General features: G+C 50.7%; 1 protein-coding gene across 5 annotated transcripts in view; it reads left to right on the top strand.

Moving 5' to 3' along the window:
- The window catches only part of LOC138092617 (F-actin-monooxygenase MICAL2), a 101,115-nt gene extending 83,406 nt beyond the window's left edge, over positions 1-17,709 (top strand). For 2 of the 5 annotated variants that reach the window (XM_068988674.1, XM_068988670.1), the window contains 6 exons: positions 4,013-4,075; positions 9,218-9,325; positions 10,320-10,506; positions 12,021-12,109; positions 13,810-13,912; positions 16,504-17,709. In XM_068988674.1, the coding sequence (XP_068844775.1) occupies positions 4,013-4,075; positions 9,218-9,325; positions 10,320-10,506; positions 12,021-12,109; positions 13,810-13,912; positions 16,504-16,544 (591 nt within the window). In that variant the 3' untranslated portion in view covers positions 16,545-17,709. Of the gene's footprint in view, positions 1-4,012; positions 4,076-9,217; positions 9,326-10,319; positions 10,507-12,020; positions 12,110-13,809 lie in introns of all 5 variants that reach the window. The other 3 variants (XM_068988671.1, XM_068988672.1, XM_068988673.1) reach the window with 3 other exon arrangements.
- The last annotated feature ends 522 nt before the right edge of the window (positions 17,710-18,231 follow it).

Here is an 18,231-nt window from a genome sequence, read left to right as displayed (position 1 = left end):
GAAGCCTGGGAAGGCTTCACAGAGGAGGTAATATGGGAGCCAAGTGTTGAAGATTATACGGAGGGATTTTGCTAGAATGAGGTGTAGGGGAAGCGCGTTTTCAAAAGGATCTGGCTTGTGGTAAGGAAGGCAGATAGGACGTGCATGAATGGGAAGACAATTCTGGTGCAACTTGATTTCAGGATAAAAGTATTTATAGGAGTGCGGACAGTAAAAGTGAAAGTCAGTCCGCTTTGTGTTAAAGGGATTCATTCCACCACCTTATAAAGAGCCACTGCAGGATCTCCTGAATTCTGGAAGAATGGCTCAGGTAGTGATGCAGACGGTGGGGAACTGGTGGGAGCCCATGGTGGTTGAGGAGATAAAGCTATTAAGTTTGGGTTCTAGAGCACTTTTCATGTTTTTCACTTGTCTGCCTGTTACCTAATATGCCAAGAGCACTACCAGGCTGGAGTGGGAGAGGGGCAGCCTCTGGAGGAGCTTAGCCCCTGTAATGGGTGAGTCTGAAAATGGAGTGAGTGCGTTTGTTCAGCTGTCACTCATGACAGTGAGTTGGAGCCTCTTTCTGGAGGACTGTGCTCCCCTGAACTCCTCTGTTCTGTCTAGCCCCACTAGGGCTCATCTCCATGTGTGGTGCTGAGTGTGCCCATGGCAGAGTTACCGCTCATTTGTTTCCACTCTGTTAGACTGAAGCACAAGCCAGAAATCCACTGGGCTGTTCCCTGGGCTGGTGCATCAGTGGGACGTTAGGAGCTGCCTCCTGGGAGTCCCACCCCCACTGACCCCCATTACTGTGGGGAGAAGAGTGCAGGCAGGGTCTCCAAGGAAGGAGCAAGGAACCTTAGCAGCCCCACCCACTCCATGGTCCCCAGTGTGGGTGCGAAGCCTCCCTGGAGGGGAAGCTGGGGGTGGTGTGGGGAAACAGAAACACTTCTCATCTTCAGCTCTACTGAACACAGCCATGGCTGAGATGCCCAGCGACTTGTTCCACGTCAGCTTTGGTCAGTGGTTTGACCTTAAGTCTCTTGACCTTAAGGAGTCACCATTTTCTCGTCAACAAGAGAGTGACTCTTGGCTCATCTGATAGTGACGTCTGTGGTTAGAGACTGGCATACTGGTCGTCGTCATCACCAAGGCTTCCGAGTAGCCTTTGGGAGAAGAACCTTCCCTGGCGGGTACTTCCTGCTATGGAAAAGGTCACTGGTGCCCTGGCCAGGATGATGGGAGGAGCGAGGGCACCTAGGCACAGGCAGGCAATGACTGGTGCTGCCAGCTGGGCAGCTGGGCCCCCACTGTGCTTCTGTCTGGCCCAGACCCTTTCCTGCTAGCCCTGAGCTTGCCCTTTCTTTTGTGCTTAGGGAAGGCCTGGATTGGTCACTGTCCTCTCGGATTTGGGAGCAGAGGTAGAACAAGAGAAGTGACCACACTTCCCAAGTTCCCTGACTTGGTTTCCAGTAGGTATTAGTTCTCTCGGTGATGGCAAGAGGCAGCCTGAGGCAGCCTGCCCAGGTACACGCAGGGCCACTGGGGTCTGGGAAAGACACTTCTAATCGCAAGAATACCCCGTCATTCATTATCTGACTCCACTGAGGCCCTTGGCTGCTTCTCCACTGCGCTCTTCAAACAGCTTTAAATCAACATCACTCATTAAGCCAATGAGTGAGCATTCGTTCATCCAACAAATATTTATTGAATGACAAGCTGGTGTCAGGCATTTCACTCTTGGGATACACATCAGTTATCAGGGGTTACATTCCTGCCCTGATGAGGCTTGCATCCTAGTAGAGGGAGGTATAAATAATCTATAATATCTAGGTAAATTATATGATGTATCAGAAGACAGTTTTTCCCATGGGAAAGTTAGAGCAGGTAGCAAAGACTTGGCACGCTGGGGAAGGGTAGCAATCTTAAATGGATAACGGTGGGAGAGCTCTTCCTGGGAAAGAGAACTAAGCAGGAACAGAGCCTCAGAGAAGAAAACAAAGGCAAAGGGAGGAGACTAGTTCCCAGGCTCCGGATTCTAGCCTGTGTTCTCTCTTCTGAACCACAGAAGCCACGTGTGAATGGAGGCCTTGTCAGAGGGAACAGCCCAGAGGTTATGTGCATAGAGCCCCAAGCCCAGCCAGGCTCAAGGAGGGCTGCAAATGGGGTGGGTGGGCTTCAGGGGCTCCTCGGGCCCCCACCTCTACAGCTTTGCTCTCTGTTTCTCCTAGGTTGGGGTAGAACAATTGCTCCCTATTATTTCTTATCTCCCTAGCTAGTCTTAGCCATCAGATGATGGTGTCATTGGACAATTTCAGTAGCTTTTGACTTACTAATTACAGGCTGATGAGCCTGTCACTGTGTGGCTGGGAATGATTGGGGAGTTCTCAGGAAATGGTTGCCGTGGGACACTTACCCTGTCTGTGGACTTGGACTTGATACCCGCAGACCTCTCCACATCTCACCATGAAGCCGTTGTAGGCAATTAAGCACAGAGTGGTGAATTTCTAGCTTCCAGCAGTCTTGGAAAGGATCTTGCCAGCTGCACTACTCCCCTGCCCCCACCTGCAACTTCCCTGCCTTGCCCGGACCCCACCATTGATTCCACACCAGGCTCTGCATGTGCAGAATCTGGCAGAGTGATGGCCTCCTCTGAGAAGACTCTGCTGCCCCTTAAAGCAGGTGACAACCTGGTGACAATTTCCTTCCATCCTGATGGAGCTGAGAGAGCTGCTGCCCTGGAGAGAGCCTGGGGCCTTCACGCTTCTCCCCAGCAGATTCTGGGGCTGCTCTGATGCCCAGAGACAGCCTCCATTCAGAGGCCAGAGAAAGGAAAATGCTCTTGGAAACTGGTGCTTGGTTCTTGGCAACCTCTGGCAGGCAGAGTGTTTCGGTTCCTGCCCTAGAGCCCTACACCTTAATTCTGAGGATCCAGGGATAATCATCTCCTCTTAGAAACAGACCTAGTCAAACTTGTCATGAGGAACACTTGTTACAGGGATGCAAACTTGGGTCACCGAGTCCAAGAAGTGTAGCCAGGGTTCTGCCTTCAGACTACGCTTGCCTGACCGACATATTGCCTTAAATTTCAGTGTGATGCAGCTAGTTTTTGGCCTGAACAGTCACAAGAAATCTTGAGGTCCCCTCATTTAGGGACCAAATTCTTACCAGGGTCTTATCTTTTATGTCATTTTTTTAAGACTATGGGCTGTGGGCTCATGCGCAGTCTGATCATTCATACCATCAAACCAGTCCTCCTGTAGCACCATTAGCCCCCATCAACTCTTAGTTAACATCTTTCTTCAATGCAGGAGGCCGCTGCCAGTTTAGCCTTTAACATGGCTGCTAGCCACTTACCAAGGCTGGTGAGCTCTTGTAAGATCAAGATGGCAGCAGAGTATTTACACAGCTGAGCCAGAGGAAGGGCCTCCGGGGGTTGGGGGCTGTAGTTTAGTCCTGTGTCAGAAAAGCAATGTGCATTGCAAATGGAGCTTTCTCTACCCCGAGGGGTGTTTGTTTTAAAACTGGATTTGCAAGGTTTACTCTAGAGATTTGCATATTAGAACCTGGGTGAGTCTAGCTGGGCAATCTGCCAGTGTTTCATCTGATAGCAAGGGTAGAGTTCAATGCTGGCTCCAACCTCATTGTTCTCTCTGTTCTGGGGATAGAGCTAGGCAATCCTTTGGAGGTAACCTGTGTACATCCCAGCCCGGGGGATTTTAATTTGCAGGGAGGCAGGTGCTGTAGTGAACAGGATGTAGGCTTGGAGTCACACGTGGGTTCAGCTCACAGATGACTTGCTTACTTGCAGTGTGGCTTTGGATGAATTAGTAGACCTCTCAGCACCTTAGTTTCCTAATCTTCAGAATGGAAGTGGCAGCAGCTACTCCTGAGGGTGATTGGAATAATGCAAAGACCTAGCATATATCCAGTCCCTCAAATATCCAATAACTGTACTATTTCCCCAGTGGAGAACTCTGGAAGAAAGCTCACTTACCTAAAATGCATGTTGATTCCTCTCTTTCTAAAGGCAAAGAAGTCGCCTTCAGGTTTCCATTTCCAACCCGGCCACTTAAGAACATTGCGGCCTCAGGTGAGTTAGAGCCTCCCTGAACCTCAGTGGCCCCATCTGCGAAGGGGGATTATCAGACCCACCTCGCAAGGCTGTGAGGGTTCAGTGCAGCTCAGCGCCTGGCACCAGGGGACACTGGCGCCCACTGGGAGGTCACAGCCCCTAAGGCCTGCCTGCATCTCAGCTCTGAAGGTTATCATTTCCAGAGCCCCTCAAATAAGGCAGTTTCAATCCTTGCCCTGAACATATGGCTGAGGACTCAGGCACACCAGTCCGTCAGCTGATTTTTCTCATCCAGGGACTCCTCAGGGAGGACTATATTCCTATTTGCCCAGGAGACTTCCGTTGGCCCTATATGTCAAAACCTCCCCTTCCCTCAAGCTCTCAGCTCCGAGGCCCTGGAAACTCTATTCCCCAGCCCTGCCTGACCCACGTTGGTTTCCTGATCCTCACAACAGGTCAGGTGGAGAAGTACAGCCTGGACACCTGGTATTCCTGGCTGAGTTCCAGGCCCAAGGGGGATGTTACCGTTGTCTGGACACAAACAGACCCAAGCGCCTGCTTCCTCCTTCCTTCAGAGCATCTATCATGTGCCAGGAGTGTAGAGATGAGAAAGACAGGGTTATGACATCAGGGAGAGTGGAGATGACCCATCTCCCAGCTCGGAGCAGGGTAAGAAGGGTTCCAAAATCCAGACAGGGACATGCTTGGTGATGGTGCTTGTGACGGCCATTAATGTCATCATGTTTGAATCTCAGTTAACTCAAGAAGAGGGAGAAGCCAGTGCATTCATGTGGGTGGGCTGTATTATTCTTGCTCGTGGAGAGGAGGGAACACAGCAACTGCAAGTTCCTTTGTGTGAAAGCCACGCAGGAGGGGAGAAAAGAAGTTCCAGAACAGGGAAAATTAAAGCTGCATCAGTGGCCGTACTTTGAACTCATTAACCATCTGCCAGGCAATTCTTGGGAACCCAGCACCCTGTGAGGTGCACCCCAGATTCTCTGATGACTCTTTCACAGCCCTGTGAGGATGGCAGTGGTCTCCCCATTTTACAGATGAGGAAGCTGAGGCTCACAGAAGGGAAATGACGTATGTGACGTTAACCTAATGTGAAGTTAGATGATGGCCCACCTGAATTGTCCAACCATTCCAGCTTGTTCTAATTAATTAGCTGGAAAAAGTAGAATTTCCAAGAGGAAAAAATACCCCATACAGTATTTTGGTTTTTCTTTTTAAATCTCTAATCCATGGTGGCCTGATTCTTCTGGATACAATGAAAATGAATTACTAGAAATATGATCACGCACTTGGATGTGTGGCTATGTTGAACTGCTCTATAAGTGTCTAATGCTTTCACTTACGGTGTTCCTTGGATCACAGATCAGTTCCTGTTAGTGAAAAATATCCCAGTTCTTAAAAAATTACAAAAATATTGAAAGATACATAAAGGGTGCAAAAGCAGTCCCATGGCCTTCCAAAATGACCATTTCTTAAAAAACCAGTGACTGTGGCATGTTTGTTTCTGACTAGGTCATCTGATTGCCCAGATTTGGATTTGGAAAAAGTACTCCCAGCCGAATTGTAAGCTTTCCTCTGGACCAGCTCCCCAGGAGCGCAAGTGCTTTTGCCTTTCAGTGCAGTAATTTCGTTGTTGAGAACCTCTGGCTTCTGGTTCTTACTCTGAGGTCAAACCATAATGAGTTTTCTGGAGGTTTCTCCATGAGTGGAGTTTCTTTTCTTCCTCAGGATGCCCAGGACCCATTCATTTCCAGATTGGCTAGAACAGTGCTACTTAAAGTGTGTTCCATTGTCAGGAACTAGTCTGTGATCCAAGGAGCACAGCAAGAGGAAGCGTTAGTCACTTGTAGGAGAAGGCGATGGCCCCCCACTCCAGTGCTCCTGCCTGGAAAATCCCACGGACGGAGGAGCCTGCTGGGCTGCAGTCCGTAGGGTCGTGAAGAGTCGGACACGACTGAGCAGCTTCACTTTCACTTTTCACTTTCATGCATTGGAGAAGGAAATGGCAACCCACTCCAGTGTTCTTGCCTGGAGAATCCCAGGGATGGGGGAGCCTGGTGGGCTGCTGTCTATGGGGTCGCACAGAGTCAGACACGACTGAAGCAACTTAGTAGCAGCAGCAGCAGCAGCAGTTCAACATAGCCACACAGCCAAGTGTGTGATCATATTTCTAGTAATTCATTTTCATTGTATCCAGAAATATCAAGCCACCATGGATTAGAGATTTAAAAAGAAAAACCAAAACCTAGTCACTCACCGCTGACCATCTGAGGAGCAGTGAGTTAGCATGAGTCCAGGTGGTCCGGTCTGCACTGTCTTGGAGCCAGGAAGACATCGTACCATCAGGAAATGGGAGGTAACCTGAGACTCCAGGGCAGCATCCTCCTCCACTCTGGTCTTTGGGGCGGCCTCCTCTCATCCCTGAGACAAGTTCTCCATCACCTGGCCTCCTAGTGTGCTTCCAGGAAGTCCTGGCTCCCTCTTGTCCTTGGTGTTCCTGGCATGGTTTCCATGGTACAGTTGGGAAGGGCATACAGGCGCACCAGTGTTGCTTTCCTTGAGAGTGCCTTCATTTCATTATTCCTAGGGAAACCGCTGTCATGGGTAGGCATGTGGATGCAACCCGGAGAAAGCAGTCTTTTATGACTCAGGGCCCACAATGAAAGGAAGGACAGGGCTTGGTCTTCTCCCTGGATCCCTTGTGCTGATAGAATAACCGACAGGCCCATGACTGCACAGACATGTTTTGGCGGCACCCCCAGCCACCCCAGGGCCCTCTGCTTGCTTCTATAATTGCTCCTAAGTCAGGATTGCACAGAAGCTCAGCAGCACAAAGTGCTTATTAGCTAAGTAGTTAATAAGGTCTCATTAGGGACTTGTATTTAAAGCCCCAGAAAGTAGAGTCTCACTCTCTGCTCGCTCAGGGGAGGCAGTGATTGTGCGTGGGCATCTGGCATCACACGGTGCCTTCCTGGGAGAGCGCCTCAGAGCCAGTTCACACATGGGGTCAGGAGAGACAGTCACGCAAGGGCAGTATGGGCAGTGAGGTAAATCTGACCTCTTCTGTCTTTATTTTGCTGTAAACGCAGGAAGTACTTGGTATTCTCAGCTCCTATCCGAGGAGGCCTGTGTTGGAGGCCCCAGCAGGGGGTGGGACATCAGGCAAATAATGGCTTATTGTCCAGAGCCAGTGCACCTGAACCTCTCTTAGGAGCAGGAGCCAAGTTTCTTGGCATTTGTGAAATCCTGAAAATGGCAGCGTGTATGCGCAGAAGCAGAATCCTAATCTCTTCCAGACGGGGCCAGTTTTGAGAGTGGGGAGGGTAAGCAGTCTGGCAGCTGCTGCGGCTGAGAAGGAGCGAGCTTTGTGAAATCTGAGGGGGTCCCATCTGTCTGGGATCAGACACCTGAGAAGGTCCCCGGCCACATCTTCCATAGTTCCCCAGAGAGCCCCACACATGGTCTGGCATGGCTGATCCAAGTAGCTGCTGGTGTTGGGACTTCCTTAATGAGAAGTGGGCAGGCATCCCCTGGGTCATGTCTTTCACCCCAGCCTGCTTGGCAGCCCTTCCGTCTTCATCCTCTTTTTGTATCAGTGCGTTTGTTGGTGACCAATGAGTTGGCCTCAGGTTCTGAGGGTGGGCTCTGCTTCCAGGAGGCAGGACCTGTGGGCACCTGCTGCTATTTGCTTTGTTGTCCCTGAACTTCCTGCTTTATCTTTGGGGCTTTCACTGTGAATTGTGTGGCCTTCCAAGAGTGGTATGGGGTTTAGATTGAGGGCCTTCCTTTGTCCCCATACAAGTCACTGTTACTTGCCGTGAAGATGGCTATCAACCTGTGACTGAGGGCCAGCAGTCTACATTGCTGCTATCTGTGGCCACATCTCCCAGAAGCTGGATTCAGAGGCTGGGGAGCGTCTCCCTCCAAGGCCTTAGGATCAGGAACCGTGTTTACAGATACAGTCTCATATCATACGTGTTTGCCTCCCTGCAGAGGAGATAGCAATATTCCCGGGCTGGCCTTTCAGAGCTGGTGGGGGAAGAATAAGCTGGGATTTGCCTGGGGGTGTATGTGTGATTTTACCACATCTGCGTGGATTGTCAGCTCTCACCCCTTCCCCAGCTCCATGACACACCAGTGGGGATCCAAGCATTCATGGGTAGGCACGGACTATCATGCCTTCAGGAGTACAGGCACCCACAACCCATCAGGCTGTGGTCTCCGGGGCCAACGTGGAACTGACTTGCCCAGCACCAGCTCTGGGGCCCTGGGCACTGCCACCTGGAGCTCCCTGTCCTGCTCCCTGCACTTGTCCAGTGGGGACCACCATCCATTCCCATTTCGGCCACTATTGGCAAGGTAGTCTGTGTCCTGACCTGATAGAACTGAAGTCAGGCATAGCCACAGTTCCCTAGTGGACACAGGGGCTGCAAGGGAGGCTGGGGCTGCCAAATTCAGAGGGAGGGGGGGAGGGAGGAGTCGAGTTCATCTTGGCCCAGCCCTGCCAAGTGCCCAGCATTTACACACATGCCCTCTCATTCTTGCCACAGCTCCATGGTAGGCACCATTTATTCCCATTTCACTAAATGAGGATACTGAGCTCAGAAGTTGAGGGCTTTCTGTCCCATCTTAGAACCATTAGTGGTAGAGCTCGGTCCTAACCCTCCTGATCTGGGGAAATGGGGAACAGGTCTCCCCATGTAGCCGCTCCAGGCCCTCTAGAGAGGGGAGTCTGGGGAAGGTCAGCTTCAGTGCAGCTGGCTTGTGTTCTTAGTGTGAAGGTCCCCCAGCTGGGGCTCAGGAGACTTTAGCAGAGTCCTGGATCTTGCACTGATTCCTAAGTGGCCTTGGATAGATCCCTTCCTCTAGGATTCATTCTCCCTCTCTGTGAACTGAGCAAGCTGAACTCCTGAAGACCATGTACTCCCAGTGGATGTAGTTGTGAGTCACCCTGCTGATCTCTCTTTTCTCCATCTGCAGAGTGCCTGCTGCCGACTGCAGGCTAGTGAGGCCTCTCCTGGGACGCTGGCTGCTGTTTGCATGTGGGTGTGGAGCTCTCCCACCTCCGGCTCGTTCGTGTTTTCCTTCTTGGTGCTAATGGCCTCTCCCTTTGTCTCTGTCTCCTTTATCTCTGCTCTTGGGTAGCTGACAGTAGGGAAAGTATCCAGTGGAATAGGGGCTGCAGCTGAAGTTCTGGTCAATCTGTACTTGAATGATCACAGACCTAAAACTCAGGCCACCTCTCCAGACCTGGTAAGGATGCGCACCCTTCCGCCTTCACCCACAGACACTGGCTCTGGCCTCCCAGGGAGGGTGCCTGGGATGCGGAGAGGATGGCCTGGCCCCCTTCTCATGGGACAAGAGGGGCTGAGAGCGGGCCGGGTCAGAGCGGAGGTTAGTGGCGGGGGCGGCCATGTTTCCTGTAGACGAACCTTAGTCAGCCCCCTTGTGGGTCATTTCAGAAAGCAGAGCATCTTCCCTGCCAGCTGGGGCTCTGGAGAACTCGGGGAAAAGGTCAGGGCAGGCCATCTACAGAGATGGACAACCCTTACTACCAATGTTTAGCATCCAGTACAGACTGGATTAAGAAGTAATGGGGAAAACATCCCTTTCCTCTGAATCCCCTCCTCCTCCAGATGACTCTGCTCACTGTCACCACCACAGTCTGAGTTCTTTCGGTGTCCTTTTGGCGCATTCCCCTGGAGTCACCCAGGGGTGCCCCTCCTGCCCTGGGCCTCACCCTCCCCTTTTGCACTGAAGAAGTTCATTGGCACCCTATGCCCCTTTCCTGCAGTTCTCTTGAACAGTTTTCATGCCATGAGCCTTCCCTGCCTGACCTGTGTCACTGCAAGGGGACAAGGATGGATAAGACACTCTTTCAGTGACCTCGCTCTAGACCCAGGCAACACTTAACCCCTGACTCAGATTGCTGGAGATGGCATCCCTGGGCAGGAATGTTTGTGAGGGACACCTGCTCTGTCAGACCAGGAAATGTCACTTCCACTATGAAACCAGGGTGTCCAGCAGCCTGCCTGGGAGTACAGTCAATGCTGCCCTGGCAGGGCTGGGGTCTGCGTACCTTCCCACCCTCACTCTTGGCAGCAGTGCCCCCGATGACAAAAGCAGCACATACCCTGTGAGGCCCCACAAGGCAGGCTGGCATCTCTACATGCCTGGCCTTGCGTTTGAAGATGCGGTGTACACCCTAACACGCTGTTCTTCTCTTCCGATGCCCTGTGCCTGCCAGGAGTCCGTTCGGAAGACGTTTCCTCTGAACGTGGGTGGCAGCGACACCTGTTACTTCTGCAAGAAGCGCGTGTACGTCATGGAGCGGCTGAGCGCGGAGGGCCACTTCTTTCACCGGGAGTGTTTCCGCTGCAGCGCCTGTGCCACCACCTTGCGCCTGGCCGCCTACGCCTTCGATGTTGACGAAGGTAACCCCCAGGGGCCAGGGCAGCACTTGTCTCTGGCCTGGGCTCCTGACTCTGGAGGCTCTGGGACAGCCAGCACTTCCCAGGGAGTATTGGTGTCATCAGAAAAGCAGTTCGGGGGGCAGAGATCCCCTGCTAAGGGGAGAGGCTGCCTGTGGTGGGCAGGGGTCCTGAGGAAAGGGGAGCTGGCAGCATGGGGGCTGCACATGCGTAGGGAGCACCTGCCAGTCACCACGTGTTTATGGACATTTTTTCACTCAGTCTCACCACCTTCAGTTGCCCCTGTGTAGTCAAGAAAATCAAACCTGATAACTTATGTCACATGCTTGGCACCACACCTGACATGTGAGAGGGGTTCAATTTGTTGTTATTCGGTTGCTAAGTCATGTCCGACTCTTTGCGACCCCATGGACTGCAGCATGCCAGGTTTCCCTGGCCTTCACCATCTCCCAGAGCTTGCTCAAACTCATGTCCATTGAGTCAGTGACACCATCCAACCATCTCATCCTTTTGCCTCCTTCTCCTCCTGCCCTCCATCTTTCCCAGCATCAGGGTCTTTTCCAATGAAAAGGGGGGGTGGGGTTCAATACATGATGTCATATTCATATTATTATGAATGAAGCATGTATTGTAGGAATGACCAAAACTGTAACATGCCCTCTGCTGAGTGGCTTACCAGAGTCATCAATGAAGGAGTCGCTTTCATTGGAATGAGTGATTAATTTCTAACCTTCAGCACTTGATGTTTGCACTATCATATAATGACAAAGCTTGTGATTCCATACCCTAAAACTAACTGCCTGGGTTCACATCCAGAGTATGCCACTTCCAGCATATGGCATATGTATGCCACATACAGATAACCTCTTACCTGACCTCTGGGTCCCTCAGTTTCCTTATTTATAAAATGAGGATAACAGTACTTTGCTCATTAGGTGGTCACTGATTTAACTCCGGGGAAGGAGTTAAGATAGTGCCTGGTATATTGAGGCCTACTCAAGACTTCGCTGTTGTGTTATTATTCCCATCACTGTTGTCACTGGGGTAACAGTGGAGCAAAGAAGGGTTTTCTGGAAGGCACCCAGGGCAGTGGCCAGTGGCCCAGTGTGTGGCTCACTGGGTTTTCTGCCACCATCTGTTCAGTGCTGTTCCCACCCCCAGGGGTCCCAGAAGCAAGAGGAACTACAAACAGAGCTGCTATTCCAGGCTGTCCATTTTGCTGCCTGGCAACTGGCCTTGGAAAGAGACTTGGCCTGAGGGATTATCTGAGGGTTTCTGCCCCATTCCCGGGAGCGTCCCCCCTGTCCCCCACCACCGTTGCTGCGGCTGGTGGCCTCCTCTCCACGCCTCTTCTTTAAGGCAGATGACGGAAACCATTTCCCACGTTTGCACCTTCCTGGGCTTGTTTCCCTTAGTGGTGTTTCTCTGACCTAGATGGGGGCAGGCACTTGGCTCAGGTTCTGCTGTGGCTCTGGTTTACAGGAGAAAAACCTCTGAGTGTGTGTTTCTTTCTACAGGCAAGTTTTTCTGCAAGCCTCATTTCATTCACTGTAAGACCAACAGCCAGCAACGGAAGAGACGGGCAGAGTTGAAGCAACAGAAAGAGGTAGGTTTTATCTTGAAAGTGGTTGTGAAATGGGTAAGTTCTCTGGTAGGAGGAGGTTGTCAAGAGTTCCTGCAGGTGAGGCCAATGTTTCTAGCTTTGGGGGGCTTGAGACTCAGGTGAAGAGGGCTCTGCTCCCTGGCAGGAAGGTCCCTGTGTCTCAGTCCATTCAGGTGGCCTCTGGGATGTGAGCTGTTCCAGATGTCAGCTCCCAGAGCAATGACTGCTGCTTCTCATGAGAAGCCTAGAAGAGCTTTCCCATGTGCCAAGGATGGGGCGAAATGCTTAGCCATGCAAAAGCCACGTAGCCCCCAGGGCCTGGGGCCCCAGTGGCCACAGAGCACCATGAGCAAGGATGCCTGGTATAGGGCCAACCCTCTGTGGTTTCCAAGTCCTTTCCCCAGGCTCTTGGATGTCAACAACGTGACTGGCCTGCTTATTTTCTAAATGGGTTGTGATAGCACCCTCCCTACCCCCACCTATGGTAGCTCTTAGCCAGCATCTTCTTTACAGCTTGATTAATCACCCATCTCCAGCAAGACCAACAACTTCAGCTTTTTTCTGATTTCACAAGTAATATGGGCTTCCCAGGTGGCTTATGTGGTAAAGAATCCGCCTGTCAATGCAGGAGACACAAATTCGATCCCTGGGTTGGAAAGATCCCTTGGAGGAGGAAATGGTAACCCACTCCTGTATTCTTGCCTGGAATATCCCATAGACAGTGGAGCCAGGCAGGCTACAGTCCATGGGTTCGCAAAGAGTTGTATACAGCTGAGCAACTGAGCACACACAGGCACACACACACACAGTAGAAAAATGGCTAAGTAAATGAAAGTCTATAAAGAAGGAAAGTGAAATAACCCATCATCACTCTATCCTGAGAAAATCATAATTAACATTTTGGAACATTTCTTTGTAGACTTTTTCCTGTATGAATACAGTTGACCCTTGAACAGTGTGGGAGTTAGAGCCTTTGACTCTCTGCAGGTTCGAAAATTCATGTATAATTTATAGCCAACCTTTCATATTGATGGTTCCTCCATATCAATAGATTCAACCATCCATGGATTAGGTAGAGGTATAGTATTCATTATTGAAAAATCTGCATTCAAGCGGACCCATGCGGTTCCAACCCACATTGTTCAAGGGTCAGCTGTATGTTTTCACCCAGTTGGAATCCTACCTTGCAGTTTCATAGCCTTCTTTTTTCACTAACAGTATATTAAGAACAGTTTCCCATTAAGAATTCTTTTGGAGCCTAATCTTTGATACCTGTAAAAGATGACTGATAATTTATTTGCATCCTATATTGTTGGACATTACTATTTGCCTTATAAACATTTTACAGGGAATGTCTTTGTACCTGTATCTTTATCCATATTTCACGTTGTTACTTAGGGTCAATCATGAGAGTGAGATTGCTGAGTCAAAGGGCATGTGTATTTTGAAGGCTCCAGAGAAAACTGATCCCTGTGATCAGTTCCCACCTGCCCCGCCTTCCCCCCCGCCCCTCCCGGAAAGTTACACCCGTGTTCAGCCGCCTTCAGCCGTGCCCAGGGGGTGCTGAGATTTTAGGGAGGGGTCCTGGTTGCAAATTGTAGGGTCTGCCAAGTCCTCTGTTTGTTGAGTCTTCCTCTGCTTCCCTGGAGGAGCCCTCTCTGAGCATCATGGACTGAATGCCCTCACCTTGATCTCTTTCTCAGGAGGAGGGGATGTGGAAAGAGCAAGAAGCCCCTCGGCGAGACCCTCCCGCGGAAAGTTCTTGCGCCGCTGCTGCCATCGCCACGCCGGAAGGCAGCCCCCCAGGTATCTCCAATTCCTTCTTTAGGAAGGCGCTAAGCTGGCCCCTCAGGCTGCCGTGGGGCCTGCTTCACCTTCCCTGGAGGCTGCTTAACTGGATTCAGGGACTCCTGCGCGCCACCAGCCTGCATATCAGGGACAATGCTTACAACTACTGCTACACCTACGAGCTCCTGAGCCTCGGGCTGCCCCTGCTCTGGGTGTTCTCCGAGGTCCTGGCTTCCATGTACCGGGAGTCGGAGGAGTCCCTCCAGGGCATCCGCGACTGGCTGCTCAGATGCGTCCCGGCCAAGCTGCACTGAAGCCCAGCCCCACAGTACCGTAACATTTCCCGCGTAGATGGCGGCATGTTCGGCCAGCTCAGGCGCTGGCCAGGGAGCCCCGCCCTTGAACCAGTTAGCTCAAAGCCAAAGAATTTGCCGTCGGCCACCTGCACCTAGCCTGGTCGCGGTGAACATCTGCTTCAGGCCACCATGACATGAAGGATGTTTTTTTAATAGCTTTGTACTTTTATACCAAAGCGAGCCATACTTCTAGGTTTACATTTCAATTTTCAACGTTTAATAAGCCAAGAGAAAGCTTTTTTTTTTTTTTTTCCTATGAGTGTCAGTTTTTTTAAACACGGGTTTGAGGTTTATAACTGGTATTACAAAAACCCCTTCCATGTTGTGGTCTTGAAATAGCCGCTCCCTGTAACGTGAATAATTTGGGCTTTTAAGTAAACCAGAGCCAGCGTGCGATCTCCTGACAGTGCCTTCCGATTTTGTGCCTGGATACCACTTGTCAACATGGGACAACTGTTTGCAACATGAAAGCATAGTAATTTAGAAAGAAAAAAACAGAACAGAAAGGATATGGCAACATGTAGTTACCTGTTACCTGTCCTCCCAGGGAGAAGGACTATTTTGCTCCCTTGTTCTCATGTAAGATAGTAGCTGCAAGATTCCCCTGACCCCAGTACCAAATTGCAGCCAAATTATGTAGAACCACAGGGTTTCAAGTGAGTTGCTACAGACATACGTTTTCCCTTCCCACTAATGAGCATGGCAGCCAAAGCCCATTGGCCCCTGGCCACTCAGAACTCCATCAAACTGATGCAATCCTGAAGAGGAGTCATGTCAGCTGGTGGCCTTTCAAGCCCTCCTTTTGAGGTCCCCAATCCAGGTTGCAGTCTGAGCCAAGGCCATTCAGGGTCCACAACAGTCGGACTGAGGGAGGAAACTGCCCTCTCATGCCATGTCCTTTGGGACGGAGGGTATTTGTTAGCACCTGACAGTATTATTTCTGGAAAGCGTGACCTCCCCTGTGAGCATGGCTTGTAGGCATTCTGGCTTCTTAGCCAATCGGCTGCCATGCATATTTGGTCAAACGGTCAGAAACCATTGATTATTGAATCGTCCCAGCTGAGGAATGCATCTGATCCAGGCGGAAGCTCCCGTGTCTTGACTAGCAGAGGAGGCTGGGAGTGGATGCTGTTATTGACTTTTGCATAAGAAATGTACCTTATTAAGGGCAAAACGGGCCTTGGGTCCACCTACATTCTTCATTCTGCGCATCTGGAGGCCTCAGTCTTCCCAGCTCCACTCTGCCTGGACATGCACGGCTGCTGGGTCTGGCTGAACAGTGGAGATGGCTGATAGAGAAAGACCTTCCGCAGAGTTCAGTGTATCTAGAGTTGCTGGGCCCTGCCTGTTACACTAGAAAGATCCTCTAAATTAAGAAAGGATGGAGTCTGGTGGGTTAGGAGCCAGAACTCTTAAGGGCTTTGAGATGCCAAGTTCTCCAGGGTGGGAAGAAGCAGGGAGGCATTTCTATAATATACACTTCCCTAAGTCCTTGGGTAAATCAGGGGCATAACTGCGGCCAAGTCCGTGGGAACTGGTGCCTCTGTCTTTGTTGGAACTGTTCTCATCCTATGACTTGCATTGTGTTTTTCCAAATTTTTGCTGATATTTTAGTGTTCTCTGGGGGGGAGGAGCCCTTGATTCGTTTCATGTTTGATTCTGAAAGTCATGATGTAAACACATCACAGCTGTGTCATTGTTATTCCCGTCAGCTCAGGGCAGGATGAGATGCTTTGTGGGATGCTCCATGAAGCCAGAGTTAGGATCTCTGAGAATATCACTTATGGCCATAAGGAGACTGGTTTGAATTACTCTGGTGAGACAGGGCGTGCCTGTCAGAAGCCTGAGATGTTTGTATGTTCTGAGACGTTGAACCTTCCTGGTGGGGCAGTACCAAAACACAAAAGTAAGTCCTGGGAGCGGGATGTTTCTAAACCTTCATAACGTATTTAAGAACGAATGTGGGACACTAGAGTAAAATCGGGGCAGAGAGGATGTGGGGGGCGGTGGAGACAGGGGATTATTTCCCATTGTACGGATCCACCCTTGCAGATAAGTCACTGCTCACTTCCAGAAAGGTTCATCTGTCTTAAGCAAGCCATAACTTGTTTGGGGGAGTTGCTCTTTCTTTTAATGGTTGCCTCGTTTTCAACTCCTGTACCTTTTCGTATTGTCCATCAGTTTCCTTGTTCCCCCAACTAAATTCTTTCTTCTGTCTCTCTCTCTCTCCAAACCTTACACTGTGGCCATCAGTTCATTTCAGCCTTCCAGTGCTGCACCCACTTCTTGGCTGACACACTTCTGCTCTGAGGTGACTGGTTTTCTTGCCAATTTTCAGAGAGTGGTACTAACCCCTGACCTGCTTTCCGCGCCCCGTCTCCCCCACTCCCCCCGCCGTGGCCTTGGTTGTGCTAACTGCGAGCGTCTTGCCTACTAATGGACTCACTCATTCGGTGGCATGGTTGGTGAACAACGTGGGGTGGTGTTCAGCTCGAAAGCGTTTCTGATTCCATCCCTCTGAGCCGGCTGCCCAGTCCACTCCAGGTGCATGGCCCACCTCCTCTCTATACTCCAAGGCCTGCATGCATGCTTTTCTGGTTGCACTTACAAAGCCACTTACCTTCCTGGGAGGGTTAACCTGGAATGTGAGACTGTGCCATAGAGAGGGCCCTTTACCTTTGAAAAGAACTCTTTCATCTCTCAGCCTCTGAAAAAGCATATGCATACAAGCATCTTCTTCAGTTGCTTTCTAATATAAAGGTTATCAATGTTATCAATCCACACCATAGGTGACTCTTTTTGGAAGGATTCTTTTTTTTTTTTAATTTCTCCCAGGCTTCATCACAAGCTTGGCCCAGACTCTCTATTTTAAACACACGATCACAGTTTTTCTAGTGAATCTTTCCTCCCCTGCAGCCTATACTTTCCCTCCCAGCGTTTTGCGTTGACTCTCCTGGTCTCTCTAGGCTCATAAAGCCCCAGAGGATACAGAAGCTTCAGCTAGAGCAGTCGTCGTCACAGGCCAAGGGTGCCTTGGAGAGCAGCCCCCTTTCAATGCCCCCACAGCTCTGCTCAGAACACGTCCCCCTGCTGACTCTGCCTGGAGCAGCAGGACACTCACAGTGCTTTTAAAGAGAAACACCACACCTAGTCCGGTGGGGCTGTTGAAGGCAGGCCTCGCAGTCCCAGGATGCAGGTGGCGGTGTCCTGCATGCGGCCCAGAGCCATGCTGACCTCTCTGCACAGCCCTGCATGCTGCATTTTGTTCCCTCGTTGGTGCAGATCCCAGCCAGGATGAAGTCACCGTTCTTGTCTTATCTTCTCTTGCAGAGTCTCTCCCCTTTATAGAATGTCAACCAAAGAGTGCCCTCCTCCCCCGAGCCTCCTCCTTAGCTAGCCTCCCCCACCTTGTCACCATGCATGTTTGTGACCTTTGATAGTCATTACAGTGCCACGTGGAACCCTGTATTTTGCACACAGCAAACAATGTTTAGCTTTATTTATGGTATTTGATGCTGTACATGGAAATAAATATGGTTCTTTATAAAGCTCATTGTTTCCTCTCTTCTTTGCCGTGGAAGCTGCTCAAACCTGAAACACAGGGGTTGGTTGAAGGGGTTGGCCTTTCCTGAACTGGCGGGCCTTGCACTTGTGGTGACATGGAGCTCTCTGGGGCTGTGCTGGGTACTCTCAGAGGAAATATTACCTGGGGGTAATATTTGGAAAATATCACCCATGCTCTGCAGCCAGGCTTTGGGGGGCTCTTCCTTGAAAACTCATGGTACTTTTCTGCTCTAGGTGCTGGGCATTGCTGGCTGAGGGTCAGGGTGCCCTCAGCTACAAGGAACAGACTGTATTGACAACTGCTTGCAGCCATTTCCTGCACACATCCAAGCCACGGACCTGTCAGAGAACTTTACTTAGGAACCTTACTCTAACTTAGGTTCCCTTGCGACAGAGGTTGCTCTTGACAGTTTTGTG

Source organism: Capricornis sumatraensis, chromosome 16 (assembly GCF_032405125.1).
Source record: "Capricornis sumatraensis isolate serow.1 chromosome 16, serow.2, whole genome shotgun sequence".
NCBI classification, from domain to species: Eukaryota; Metazoa; Chordata; class Mammalia; order Artiodactyla; family Bovidae; genus Capricornis; species Capricornis sumatraensis.
This window is presented reverse-complemented; position numbering and strand designations above follow the sequence as displayed.